The sequence below is a fragment of the Triplophysa rosa genome, linkage group LG21, assembly GCF_024868665.1.
Source record: "Triplophysa rosa linkage group LG21, Trosa_1v2, whole genome shotgun sequence".
Lineage (NCBI taxonomy): Eukaryota > Metazoa > Chordata > Actinopteri > Cypriniformes > Nemacheilidae > Triplophysa > Triplophysa rosa.
The window spans coordinates 628,880-641,379 of record NC_079910.1 but is presented as its reverse complement, the minus strand read 5'-3'; the positions used below and the strand labels follow the sequence as shown (position 1 = coordinate 641,379).

At 41.4% G+C, this 12,500-nt stretch overlaps 3 protein-coding genes across 4 annotated transcripts in view; 2 read left to right on the top strand and 1 right to left on the bottom strand.

Annotated features, from left to right (window-relative positions):
* ppp1r35 (protein phosphatase 1, regulatory subunit 35) overlaps positions 1-4,737 on the top strand; it is a 5,893-nt gene extending 1,156 nt beyond the window's left edge. The window contains exons 2-3 of the mRNA XM_057319707.1: positions 1,287-1,766; positions 4,534-4,737. Coding sequence (XP_057175690.1) covers positions 1,287-1,766; positions 4,534-4,713 — 660 coding nt within the window. The 3' untranslated portion in view covers positions 4,714-4,737. The remainder of the gene's footprint in view (positions 1-1,286; positions 1,767-4,533) is intronic.
* A 581-nt stretch (positions 4,738-5,318) lies between these two features.
* LOC130545243 (growth hormone secretagogue receptor type 1-like) lies at positions 5,319-9,291 on the top strand. The gene is made up of 3 exons (XM_057319670.1): positions 5,319-5,604; positions 6,349-6,805; positions 6,991-9,291. Exons 1-3 carry the CDS (start codon positions 5,323-5,325, stop codon positions 7,287-7,289), a joined length of 1,038 nt encoding a protein of 345 aa, XP_057175653.1. The 5' UTR covers positions 5,319-5,322; the 3' UTR covers positions 7,290-9,291.
* Positions 9,292-12,366: 3,075 nt separating this feature from the next.
* camta2 (calmodulin binding transcription activator 2) overlaps positions 12,367-12,500 on the bottom strand; it is a 29,042-nt gene continuing 28,908 nt past the window's right edge. For both annotated transcript variants that reach the window (XM_057319661.1, XM_057319663.1), the window contains one exon: positions 12,367-12,500. This exon is cut by the window's right edge and continues 1,469 nt beyond it. The gene's annotated coding sequence lies outside the window, so the exon portion shown is untranslated.

Below are 12,500 nucleotides of genomic sequence, written 5' to 3'. Positions count from 1 at the left end.
CTCCACTGTCTTGAATGCATTCAGCTCTAGGTTGTTTTGACTACACCAGGCAGCCAGCTGAGCAACCTCCTTTCTGTAGGCAGATTCATCACCATCTTGAATAAGGCCAATGACTGTGGTGTCATCTGCAAACTTCAGGAGTTTGACAGAAGGGTCTGTAGAGGTGCATTCGTTTGTGTAGAGTGAATATAGCAGTGGAGAAAGAACACATCCTTGAGGAGCTCCGGTGCTGATGGTACATGTGCTGGATTTAAATTTTCCCAACCTCACTAGCTGCTGCCTGTTCGACAGGAAGTTAATAATCCACTGACAGGTAGAGGTTGGCACAGAGAGCTGGGTAAGCTTGGGCAGGAGGAGGTCTGGGATTATGGTGTTGAAGGCCGAGCTGAAGTCTACAAACAGGATCCTGACGTAAGTCCCTGGTCTGTCTAGGTGTTGTAGGATGTAATGCAGTCCCATGTTTACTGCATCGTCCACAGACCTGTTTGCTCGGTAAGCAAACTGGAGGGGATCAAGAAGTGGTCTGGTGATGTCCTTCAGGTGGGCCAGTACAAGTCTCTCAAATGACTTCATGACCACAGATGTTAAAGCAACAGGCCTGTAGTCATTAAGTCCAGATATTTTGGGTTTCTTCTGTACAGGGATGATGGTGGAGCGTTTGAAGCATGAAGGGACTTCACACTGCTCCAAAGATCTGTTAAAAATATTAGTGAAGATGGGCGACAGCTGCTCCGCACAGACTTTCAGGCAGGAGGGTGAGACATTGTCTGGGCCTGGTGCTTTTCTGATCTTTTGTTTGCGGAAAAGCTGGCAAACATCCTCTTCGCAGATCTTAAGTGCAGGTTGAATGTCAAGAGGAGGTGTTAATGGTATAGCAGAGATAGGGTCAGGGCGGGTGTGAAGGGTGAGACTCTGCATTTCAAAACGACAATAGAAGTCGTTCAGGTCGTCAGCCAGTCGTTGATTACCCATAGACTGAGGGGATGATGGCTTGTAGTTGGTAATGTCTTTCAGGCCTTTCCACACTGATGCAGGGTCGTTGGCTGAAAACTGGTTCTTCAGCTTTTCAGAGTAGCTTCTCTTAGCTGCTCTTATCTCCTTTGTCAGTGTGTTTTTGGCCTGATTATACAAGACTTTGTCCCCACTTCTGTAAGCATCTTCTTTGGCCTGACGAAGCTGTCTCAGTTTCATTGTAAACCATGGTTTGTCATTGTTGTATGTTAAGCGAGTCCTGGTGGGAATACACATGTCCTCACAGAAGCTGATGTAGGATGTCACTGTGTCAGTTAACTCATCCANCATCGCAACGCATCACAACACATCACAACACAACACATCACAACACAACACAACACATCACATCACAACACATCACAACACAACGCATCACAACACATCACAACACATCACATCACAACACGCAACGCAACGCAACGCATCGCATCGCAACGCATCGCATCGCATCGCATCGCAACGCATCGCAACACAACACAACACAACACAACACAACACATCACATCACAACACAACACAACACATCACAACACATCACATCACATCACAACACATCACATCACATCACAACACATCACAACACAACACACGTAACTCTCTGTTCTTTACTTCTTACAGCACTAAACTTCCCTCCCTCTCAGCACCTGTACCGGGCTTTAGTCAGCGTCAGCCTATCACACGAGCAGCTCATCAGCCAGGCGTTACGGGATAGGCCAACACTTGCCACACCCACCAGCTCCCAAACCGCTAAGGTCAGAGTCTGTCACATATCATCACGTTTATGATGATAATACATCTGAAAGGAACTTGAAGTGTTTCATGGGTCACTTCTGCCTTTGGACACTCAAAGGGATACTTCACTGAAAAATGAAAATTCTGTCATCATTTACTCACCTTTGACTTGTTCCAAATGTGTATAAATGTCTTTGTTCTGATGAACAGATATTATATATCAGATATTTGGAAGAATGCTCATAATCAAGCTTTCGGACCCCATTGACTCCCATAGTAGGAAAAATTACTTGATCTTTTTTTTTCTTCTGTTGAACACAAGAGAAGATATTTTGAAGAATGTAGGACAGTAAACAGTTCTGGGACACTTTTGTGTATTTTTTCCTACTATGGTGGCCAAGAACTGTTTGGTTACGAGCATTCGTCTAAATATATTTTGCTGTGTTCATCAGAACAAAGACATTTATACAGATTTGGAACAACAATTTGAAGGTGAGTAAACGATGACAGAATTTTCATTTTTAGGTGAACTATCCCTTTAAATTAAAAAATTCTGTCATCATTTCCTCACCCTCCTGTATGTGATGTCTTGCTTCATTGTTTCCTCATTCTTGTAAGTCGCTTTGGACAAAAGCGTTTACTAAATGCTTGAATGTAAACATGACTCTCAGATGACCTGATGAATAACACTAAACACTATACAGTATACTAGAATACTACATCCCAGCTCTCCATGTCCAGTGTTATAGATGGATAATATCACTGAACTTATTCTTTGATTATGCTGGTTTGTATTTGGCTTGTCAATTAAAGGCACAAATGCAGTTAATCACGTCCTCTTGTTCTTTTCAAAACATTGGTCCTATTGATCAAATCTGATTTAAAGTAGCTCCTGGTTATGAGAACAGGCACTCAGACGCCATCAAATGGAGAAAGTGTGGTATTTTTAGCTCAATGCGGACCTTAAAAACACGGCATTATAAAGACATCCGTCTGTATGTGTCCAACAATCAATTGTTCTGTGTGACAGAATTACAGACTGAATGGATTTCTGTGTGCTTCAGGCCAGTGATGGGCTTACAGTGAATGTGTACATAAAACAAGGAATAGTTTGAATATTTCTTAAAGCAAGTTTTGTTTGTTCTATGTGATGTGTGTTACAGTAGCGTAGAGGTTTATCATTTATTTTATTTATATAATTTTATCCCTTATTCGGTTGTTAAGTGGTGATGTAAGGAAAACCTTTCCGGGTCCAAGCATCTATTCATTTCAACCGGGTCTACAGCTTAAACAGCTGTTTATGAGCACTGTTTACTCATATTGCATATTTAAGCGAAACATGTATTAACTCAAAGTATACACTACAGTCACCAGGCTCACGGAATCTCTGACATCAATATTTGAATTAATTATGAAAACTAAATCGCTGACTGGCCATGTGGGATTTAGTTATGAAGATAAAGGTTAGGATCCCGGTTTTCCGATATAGCTCACCATGAGCGTGTATTAGCATTTTTGTTGTTTACCTATAGCATCGTAATGATCGTTTGGATCCGGAAACAGTATATCACCTTCCATATGTGGTGGTGCGTGACGTCATGCTTAACAAGCGGATAACTAATCTTTGACCATCAAAATCACATATTTAAAAGGTTTTTTTAACGTAGCTTGATCGTAACGCTACACCTCAGCTTCATTAAGTATGCGCATAAATATGAATATGCAAATTAGCCCCGCCTCCGCTCAATCGCACTCGGCCGTTCCAGACGCTGCTTAAACTGAAAGTGAAACTGAGAGCTGACACAGCAGTGCAGAGATGCGCCATCTTTGCATATTTATGGTTCGAACTGCTAATCCACAGGGCTGAAATGAGGTGAAGTGATTGGTTACAGGTTTATGACGTCATTAACCGGGGCAGTCTTTGGTAAACTGCAGTTTTATGAAGAAAATACTCAGCAATGGTTTAAAATGATGCGTTTGCACATGGTTTGTCTTAAAGCACTTTAAAACATATAAACAACATGAAAAACTTGATTTTCACCACAGGGGTTCTTTAAAGGAGTAGTTCACTTTAAAATTGATTCATGATAGTTCACTCACACACACGTGTCATACAAGCCGTACGTGTGTTTATTTCTTCTGTCAAGGCTTTTGAGGAAAGCTTTCCAGGGTTCTTCTCCATTTAATGCACTTCAACGGGGGGCTGTTGGTTAAAGTCCAAATTTCAGTTTCATCGCAGCTTCAAAAGGCTCTAGTCGATGAATAAGGGTGTTGTCTAGCCAAACCATTGGTCATTTTCCAAGAAAATGAAAAAATGTAATACTTTTTAAACATAAATACAGTGCCTCCATGTAGCGCGTCCATGACTTCATGTACTACGTAATCGCGTTGGAAAGGTCACGTGTGACTCCAATTTCAAAAGAAACTGCTGTCTATAGTGTGTCTGATTTCTGTAGTATGTTAGTATGTCATGTGAAACAGGCCGTGTAAAGCTGGTTCATGTGGTTCAGTTTGTTCGTAAATCTTTAAAGGTAGAGTACCGCCATGTGTTTGTAAATCTGTATGTGATGCTTCTTTCTATAGTGGAACACAAAAGAAGATCTTTTGAGAAATGTCTCAGTGGTTTTGTGGAAGTCAATGGGGCTGAGTGTTGTTCGATGGTCGACATTCTTCAAAATATCTTCTTTTGTGTTCTGAAGAATAAAAAACCTCATACAGGTTTGATATGACATGAGAGTGAATAAATAATGAAATCATTCTTGTTTGTTTCTGTGTGTTTGTGTGCAGCTCTCCTCTCAGCCACTAGAGGCGCCAGGATTACAGCCGTTCTACAATCCTGACAAGCTGCTCAGAGAGACTCCACTGTTGCCAGGCGACCACATCCCTTTACCCCGCCCACGTCCTGCTCCGAGACCCGCCCAGACCACCTTTCACCTACATCATCGATACAAACTCTGGGAATCATGAACTTGCATGTCTGTGTGTGTTGTGAGGTTTAATGTGTTCTTGTAACCTAACGGAGTGTCATTTAATATCAATAAATATCAGACATTATTTCACTCATGCTCAAGAAAGGTTTTTGACAGCATCATTGGGAAGGACAGACACTCTTCATTATGGTGAAGAATGTCACAAAGAAATGTCCAGGTCATATTTTACTCCAAAATCAAGTGGAAGAATCGAACAAAAGAAAACAAGACCTATGATAATTGTGCACATTATTTTACACAGATGAGTAAAGAACATCATCATCACTGTCCTGCAGTTAAACAGTGACGTTCTCACATGAAATAGTGCATTTTTGGATCTGTTCACATTGAAACGAGTGAATGAGTTGATGTCTTATGAATCAGGATGGAAGTGTATTCCTGTAAACTGTGTGTGATTAACTGAATTCGATTTGTTCCTCCGCTCTGTGAGATGACTCTGATGTTCAGGGGTGGGCATCACAGGGAACAGAGAGAGAGAGAGAGAGCGAGACCACCGTCCTCAAACACAGGTTTCTCTGCAGACACACTGAACGTGATGAAAGTGATGAAGACGTAGCTGTTCAGTTGTGAGTTCAGTCCGAGTGTCATGGATGTGTTAGAAGGTTCTGGATCTGGTTGGTGTGTGAACTGTGGAAATGGATCCGATTGGGAAGACTGGGGAGATCAGTCGCTCTTCAGCGACACAGAGCTTGTGATCGTGACGATGCTGTGCGTTCCACTTCTGCTGCTCGGCCTGCTGGGAAACGCGCTGACCATTCTGGTCGTCTGGCTCCGCCCACAAATGAGAAGCACCACCTACCTGTACCTGAGCAGCATGGCTGTCTCTGACGTGCTCATTTTACTGTTGATGCCTCTGGATCTGTACAAGGTAATGCTGTGTTCACACTGCATGATAGTTTTATATGGTTCATTTGAGTTTTTGCCAGTTTGTTTATTTTTCATGTTCCTTTAAAAGTTGAATTTAGTTTTAGTATATTTTTGTTGTTGTTTTCAAATGTTTTAAGTGCCTTAACTTAGCTCGTTTTATTTATTCTTTGAGGCAAAGGTGTTTCAAATAATGTTTAGGCCAAAATTTTATTTGACTTGACCAGGAATATTTTAAAGCAACACTTTGTAGTTTTTTGGTCTTAAAATAATGTCTCTAAAGTTATTTCAGTGGTAGAACTGCTCTTAACCGGACGAATTCTACCTGAGCAGCCGCATAGCGGCTACAAGCACACTCTGTAAGTTCTGTGTTGGGGTCGGTACACACAGCCCCGCCCATCCCCTGCCTGCGGAAGAGTGCCACATGGTTTCCAAACGACATTTCTGCAGCTTAGTAAACAAATTCACAGGTATCGCGCTGCCCACTGGGAAGAATATACAGTGACATTATTTACGACACCGGTAACAGACAATTGCGCTTATCAACCACATGGGGGAGCCGTGAGCAAAACTTCTATAGTGTAGCTTTAATATAACCTTCTGTGTATATATAACAATCATCACTTGGCGAAGGAGGAACTAGCGACTGACTTCTGGAAACAGGAGTGTGAATAAAGTAGCGTGAACCCAGCGTAAAAATGCATTCGACATGTTTTGATATGCATTCTTTTTGGTATTTCTCGCACAGCTGTGGCGGTATCGTCCGTGGTTGCTAGGAGACGCCGTGTGCAAACTGTCAGTGTTTGTCGGTGAATGCTGCACCTTCTCATCCATCCTGCACATGACGGCTCTGGGGGCGGAGCGATACCTGGCCGTCTGCTTCCCTCTCCGCGCACGCCTGCTCGTCACCAGGGGGCGTGTCCGCGTGCTGATCGCCGGCCTGTGGGGCGTGGCCATGCTTAGCGCAGGACCTGTATTGGCTTTGGTGGGGGTGGAGCGTTTCGAGGGCGGAGCCAGCGAATGCCGCTGCACACAGTACGCCCAGACGTCCGGCCTTCTGAAAGCCATGCTGTGGCTCTCCAACCTCTACTTCGTTTGTCCTCTCACGGTTCTGTCCCTCCTGTACGGCCTGATCGCTCGCCGCCTGCATCTGCGCGCTCACACGCACCGCGACAAAACGCACCGCCAGACTCTGCGCATGATGGGTGAGCACAAAGAATTATGGGTAATGTGTGTGAGATGAGTCACAAGCCGTATCGATCATTCCGAAACTTCTGTGAGCTGTAAGATTTTCTCAAAGCATTTTTACACAAAATGATTCAATTCTTGTGTAGATAGCGCTTTTTATAATTGACGTTGTTGCTAACTGTCTGTCTCTCTGTGTCTGCAGTGGTAATCGTGCTGGTGTTCGTCTTGTGTTGGCTGCCGTTTCACGTGAGTCGGACGTTGTTTTCGGTGTCAGACTCCAGTGAGGAGTTGTATTACATCAGTCAGTATTTTAATCTGGTGTCTTTGGTGTTGTTTTACGTGAGCGCCGCTGTCAATCCGTTGCTGTATAACATCATGTCTGCGCGTTACCGTGCCAGTGTCCTCGCCGTGCTGCGGTTGACGGTGGGCTCCACGGACGAGCTGCGCCACAGGGCCCGCACCTCCCCGCTCACGGCCTCTCACTCCAGCACACACTTCTGAGAACTGACACCCTGCTGAAACACAACTGATGATGAAACACAAGAGCAGCATTGCCGACCAGGTCTCAGGTCAGCTGTACAGGCAGTGAGAGTTGTTTCTAACAGTGTAGAAATGAAGTACACAGGCTGCTTGCATACTTGTGTGGTGTGGAGTATGCTTCTGTTCCTTAAATCTGCTGATGTTCCATCTGTGTCCTGCAGACAAACACATGCAGCGCTACAAAGCCCTTCACCATCACTATATATATTTCTTTCTTTCATGTTTCTATGTGTGTGTGTTTAACTTGTACTTGTATCGTAGTTTCATGGATGTTGAATAAAAGCTCGTCTGTGTGAGGATTCTGGTGTCTAGAGATGATCAGAGCCGTAGCGCTCGTGTGAAGTACATCTGCATCTACATGTCTGTTCGTCTATCAACAGAATTGATACTGCGTCCCTGATTTGCCCACTTACACTCTACCCTTAAAGTATGTACTGTTTTGTTATGAGACGGAACATATATCCGAGTATGAGTAAGTACTGGAAAATATGAACAGAAAATCTTAGACAGATAGTATGCAAACTGGGGCACAGTTTAGACTTCATCACCTCTTGCTGCCATAAAAAACAACCTGAACTGTGATTGTATTTAGCAATCCACCTAACAGCAAAGCAAAAATGGTTTTAAACCAATCTGGATGTTACAGTTAAAGCGGTACTTCAGGCTTGCATCTAAATGTCCTCATGTTTTACTCCCCCTCAAGGCATCCTAACTGAATATGGTTTTCTTCTTCTTGAAGAATAATGCAGTCGGAGTTATAATACCATGGATCATTTTACTTCCAAGCGGTAGAATGGAAGTGAACATGTGTTGACTTTTTGACGCTCCAAAACGTGCATCCATTGATCAAAGAACTGCTCGACACGGCTCTGTGGTCTTCGCAAAGGTCTTCTGAAGCTAATCCATGCATTCTTTTAAAGAGAAATATCCACTATTGACAGCGCTATTAACAATAATGTCTAACATCCGCTGCAGGCGAACGAGAGGCTTGTTTTTCCGCTAAAGGATGGTGACGAAAGAGGTGTTTCTATTGGCTGAAAACGAAAAAGGATGTGTTCGTCACATGAACTTATGACACGCCGGAAAAACAAACAATATTCCATGAAAAATAGGAATTGTTTTTAATTTCACCAGGACTTTAAATCCTTTAAGATAATGTTTCACAAATGTATAAACTGCAGTACTGTGAAAGAAGACATCTTTACTGTTGAGCCTCTATTACTAAAGGCACGAAAATTATTTAATTCGGAAAATGTTTCGCTTTTATTTTAAATGCAATATTCAAATCTAAAATGATTTTTTCTTGGTAATCCATAGATGGAAGGTCATGCAAATGATTGTTTTTCTGCTGTGATTAAATGCTCTCTGTAATGTTCATGTAAGATGTGCAGTACCTGAAGAGAAAATAAAGATGGTTTTATATTCAAAACCCTATTTATGTCGATCATTTGTCTCAGGTGGAAACTTTAACGTCACCGCGCATGCGCACTGTGAGTCTCATCAGTTTACCGCTTTTTAGTGCATCAGTTACTCGACTTTTAGAAGACTTTGAAAACTGAAGTTACCTGACACACAGTAATGAGGAAGTTCATTTTATTTATGTGAAACAGTTAAACGCTTTTATCTGTAAGGTCTCCAGACGATCGTGTGGTGAGCGGATCTGTCGGGTTTCGGTGTTCGGCTGCGCTTGTAGATGCTCTGCGGTTTTTAAAAATTGCGTGATCTCACGTACACAGGTAAGGTAAGTGCAGTATTATTTTATTTCATATACAGTATATAAAAAATATAAATAAATGATATACGTTTATTTTCCTGTTTCACCATGGTCTTTAATCTACGGAGCCCGTCTGGTCACCCCTCGGAGAAAAAAAAGACCCGCAAATCCGTGGCCACAGTTTTGTAATTCGTTCCCACAGTTTACAAAACCGTGCTCTCGGGTTAATAAACTGTACCCACGAGTTTACAGTCCGTGCTCTCGGTTTTGTAAACCGTCCCCTGAGTTTTTGAAATATGTACCCACAAATTCATTATCTGTGCCCACGCTTTCGCAATCCGTGCGCACAGTTTTGCAAACAGTTTTGCGGAATTGAAGCCTCTGTCTGTCAACAGAACAAGCTCCTACAGGAACATTAACGAATGTTGTATACTGTTTTATATATAAATTGTCCTAATGTGTTTACACACGAGCGCGTGGCGCATATAAAGCATGCGTTCATTGACGCGTTTCACTGGCATAAAGTTGGTTTGACATTAAACGTTCGATATTCGTGAATTTAGGGACCGTCTCTAAAGTTACATACACATTATAATACATGTTTCCAACTTCAATGGCATTTAAAGGGAATGACTTATACCCACAAGACTAACTGTACAGTGTTCCTGTGTGTGTCAGATATAATGCACACCTTTTAGATTATTTATATTTATTTATAATACAGCACTGTGGCAGCAGTGGAGTCATTCAGGTCACTGGGCACCACCATCTCTCAGAACCTGAAGTGGGACAAAAAGCCCAGCATAGGTTGTTCTTCTTACATCAGCTGAAGAAGTTCAACCTACCACAAACTCTATTAAAACAGTTTTACTCAGCTGTCATAGAGTCTGTCCTCTGCACATCCATCACTGTCTGGTTTGGCTCAGCCACAAAGTCAGACATCAGAAGACTACAGAGGATGGTTCGGACTGCTGAGAAGATCATTGGTGCTCCCCTGCCCACCCTCCAAGAACTGTATACATCCAGAGTGAGGAAAAGGGCTCAGAAAATCACCCTGGACCTCTCACATCCAAGCCATCATCTCTTCACAATGCTGCCGTCTGGTCGGCGCTACAGAGCACTGAGCACCAAAACAACCAGACACAAAAACAGCTTCTTCCCTCAGGCCATCTACCTCTTGAACAGTTAAATGTTTTTACACACCGTGCAATTAATAACTCTGTGCAATAATAATTAAGTGCAATATTAATGATATCCTCCAGATAATACACTATCTATTTTTATACAACTTTTTCTGTCAATTATATTTCATTCATTCTGCTGTATATAGCACATACCTTGTACTACAATAGTCTATTCTTATTTTTTACTTGTACATATTTACATACACACATAGCTTTACTCTCTATATCTATATCTTATGTTTATTGTATTGTATTTCTTAATTGTTTATACCCATAGGCCCTTATTTAAATCATTGTGTACTGTATTCTATTGTGTTATGGTCTCTGTGTACTGTTGGTGCTGTTTCTGTGTTCTGGATGCTCCTGTCACCAAAACAAATTCCTTGTATGTGCAAACATACTTGGCAATAAAGCTCTTTATGATTCTGATAAACCGTTAAATCAAATGCAAATATTCCTATGTGTTTCACTGCTGTATGGGCTCATACATAAATATACACATTTTAAAGCTCAATAGCATTTAAAGGGAATGACTTCCCTGACTAACTGTAAAGTGTTCATGTGTGTGTGAGATAGAATGCACACCTTTTAGATTATTGATATGTATTAAAATAAACCGTCAAATCACATGCAAACGTATAATGGTCTCATACACAAATATACCATTATTTAAAGCTCAATAGCGATACGTATAGGAATATGTGCATATGATTTGATGGTTTATTGTAATACTCAATAATCTACAAGTTGTGCATAATATCTGACACACACATGAACACTGTACAGTTAGTTTTGTGGCTATAAATCATTCCCTTTAAATGCTTTTGAAGTTGGAAAAAGGTATTTTAATGTGTACTTTAGAGATGGTCCCTAAATTCACGAACGTTTAATGTCAAACCAACTTTATGCCAGTGAAACGCGTAAATGAACGCATGCTTTATATGCGCCACGCGCTTGCCACACATTAGGACAATCTAAAATAAAACAGTATACAACATTCGTTAATGTTCCTGTAGGAGCTTGTTCTGTTGCAAAACTGCGAACGGATTGCGAAAGCGTGGGCACAGATTATGAATTTGTGGGTACAGATTTCAAAAACTGAGGGGACGGTTTACAAAACCGAGAGCACGGATTTTTAAACTGAGGGAACGAATTACAAAACTGTGGCCACGGATTTGCGGGTCTTGTTTTTTTTTCTCCGAGGGGTGACCAGACAGGCTCCGCATTAATCTGATTTAGTGGTGAGGTAGTCTCGCGAGATTGCACGAGACTAGCCGCAGTAACAGAGAGCGCGGTCTGAGGAGATACGAGTCAGGGGACAATTAACAATTAATTCTAAATTTATTCGACATCGATTTCTGACCGCATTTCAACCACGTTGAAAGGTAAGACGGTGAAACAACGTCACAATTTCAACGTTGATTCAACATTGGTCCTTGCACCGTTGAAATGCTGGCTGAGGCAATCATCTGTGATTGACAGCTGCGCGCGCATGAACTTCATGGTTTGAGGAATTATGGGAATGATCTGGAACCCATACAGTCGGTCTCAAAACTCAAATCTGTTTCTCTAACGATGTGTAGGCTAAAGTTTGAATGAGAAAGAGAACATGACGATGTATCATCTGCTTCTCCACCCCTATAGCTACACATCTGTACTGTGACATTCTGGGTTTTATTGTGGCAAACATTACATTTACTTTCTAGATTTCAACATTTATTTTTTTTACATTGTTTCATAAAAACAACGTGGTACATTTTCTCTCATTTCAAGTGGACTCGAGGGAAACGCCTGTTATCTGTCATATAAATGACTAAACATCTCACTCTCAGACGAACTTTAATCGCTTTTGTAGATTACAAAAGAGGAGTGTTTTTCCTAATAAATGTTGTGTGTGCCGATTTTCAGAATATGGAAAAAAATTGTTGGTGTGAATGAACTTTTAGAGAACTTTAAAAACACATTGAATTTACTCTGCCATACACATGTGAACAGATTTCATCTTCAGCATTTTCTGTCTGTGTGAAGCCTTTTTTTCCTTCATTTTTAGACGTTTTAAACATGCATTATTTGACATAAAAATATTAAATTGCTTTAGATATTAAAAGCTGGCAAGTAAAGTGTGTTTGGATCACACACAGAAATCCCACAAAAAAGAAGTTGAATTTGATGTTTAATGAAACGTTATGAAACAGTAAAACGGCTAAAACGAATATTAGCAAAAATGTAAGAATGAGTTTACAGTATCAATTCAAAAAATTCAATTCAAACGTT

What these genes read in the sequence shown, in the direction of transcription:
- LOC130545243 (XM_057319670.1), top strand. Translation starts at nt 5,323, where the DNA reads ATGGATGTGTTAGAAGGTTCTGGATCTGGTTGGTGTGTGAACTGTGGA. An exon ending in TGCCTCTGGATCTGTACAAG is followed by an intron (nt 5,605 to 6,348) that starts GTAATGCTGTGT and finishes TTTCTCGCACAG; the next exon opens with CTGTGGCGGTATCGTCCGTG. An exon ending in CCAGACTCTGCGCATGATGG is followed by an intron (nt 6,806 to 6,990) that starts GTGAGCACAAAG and finishes CTGTGTCTGCAG; the next exon opens with TGGTAATCGTGCTGGTGTTC.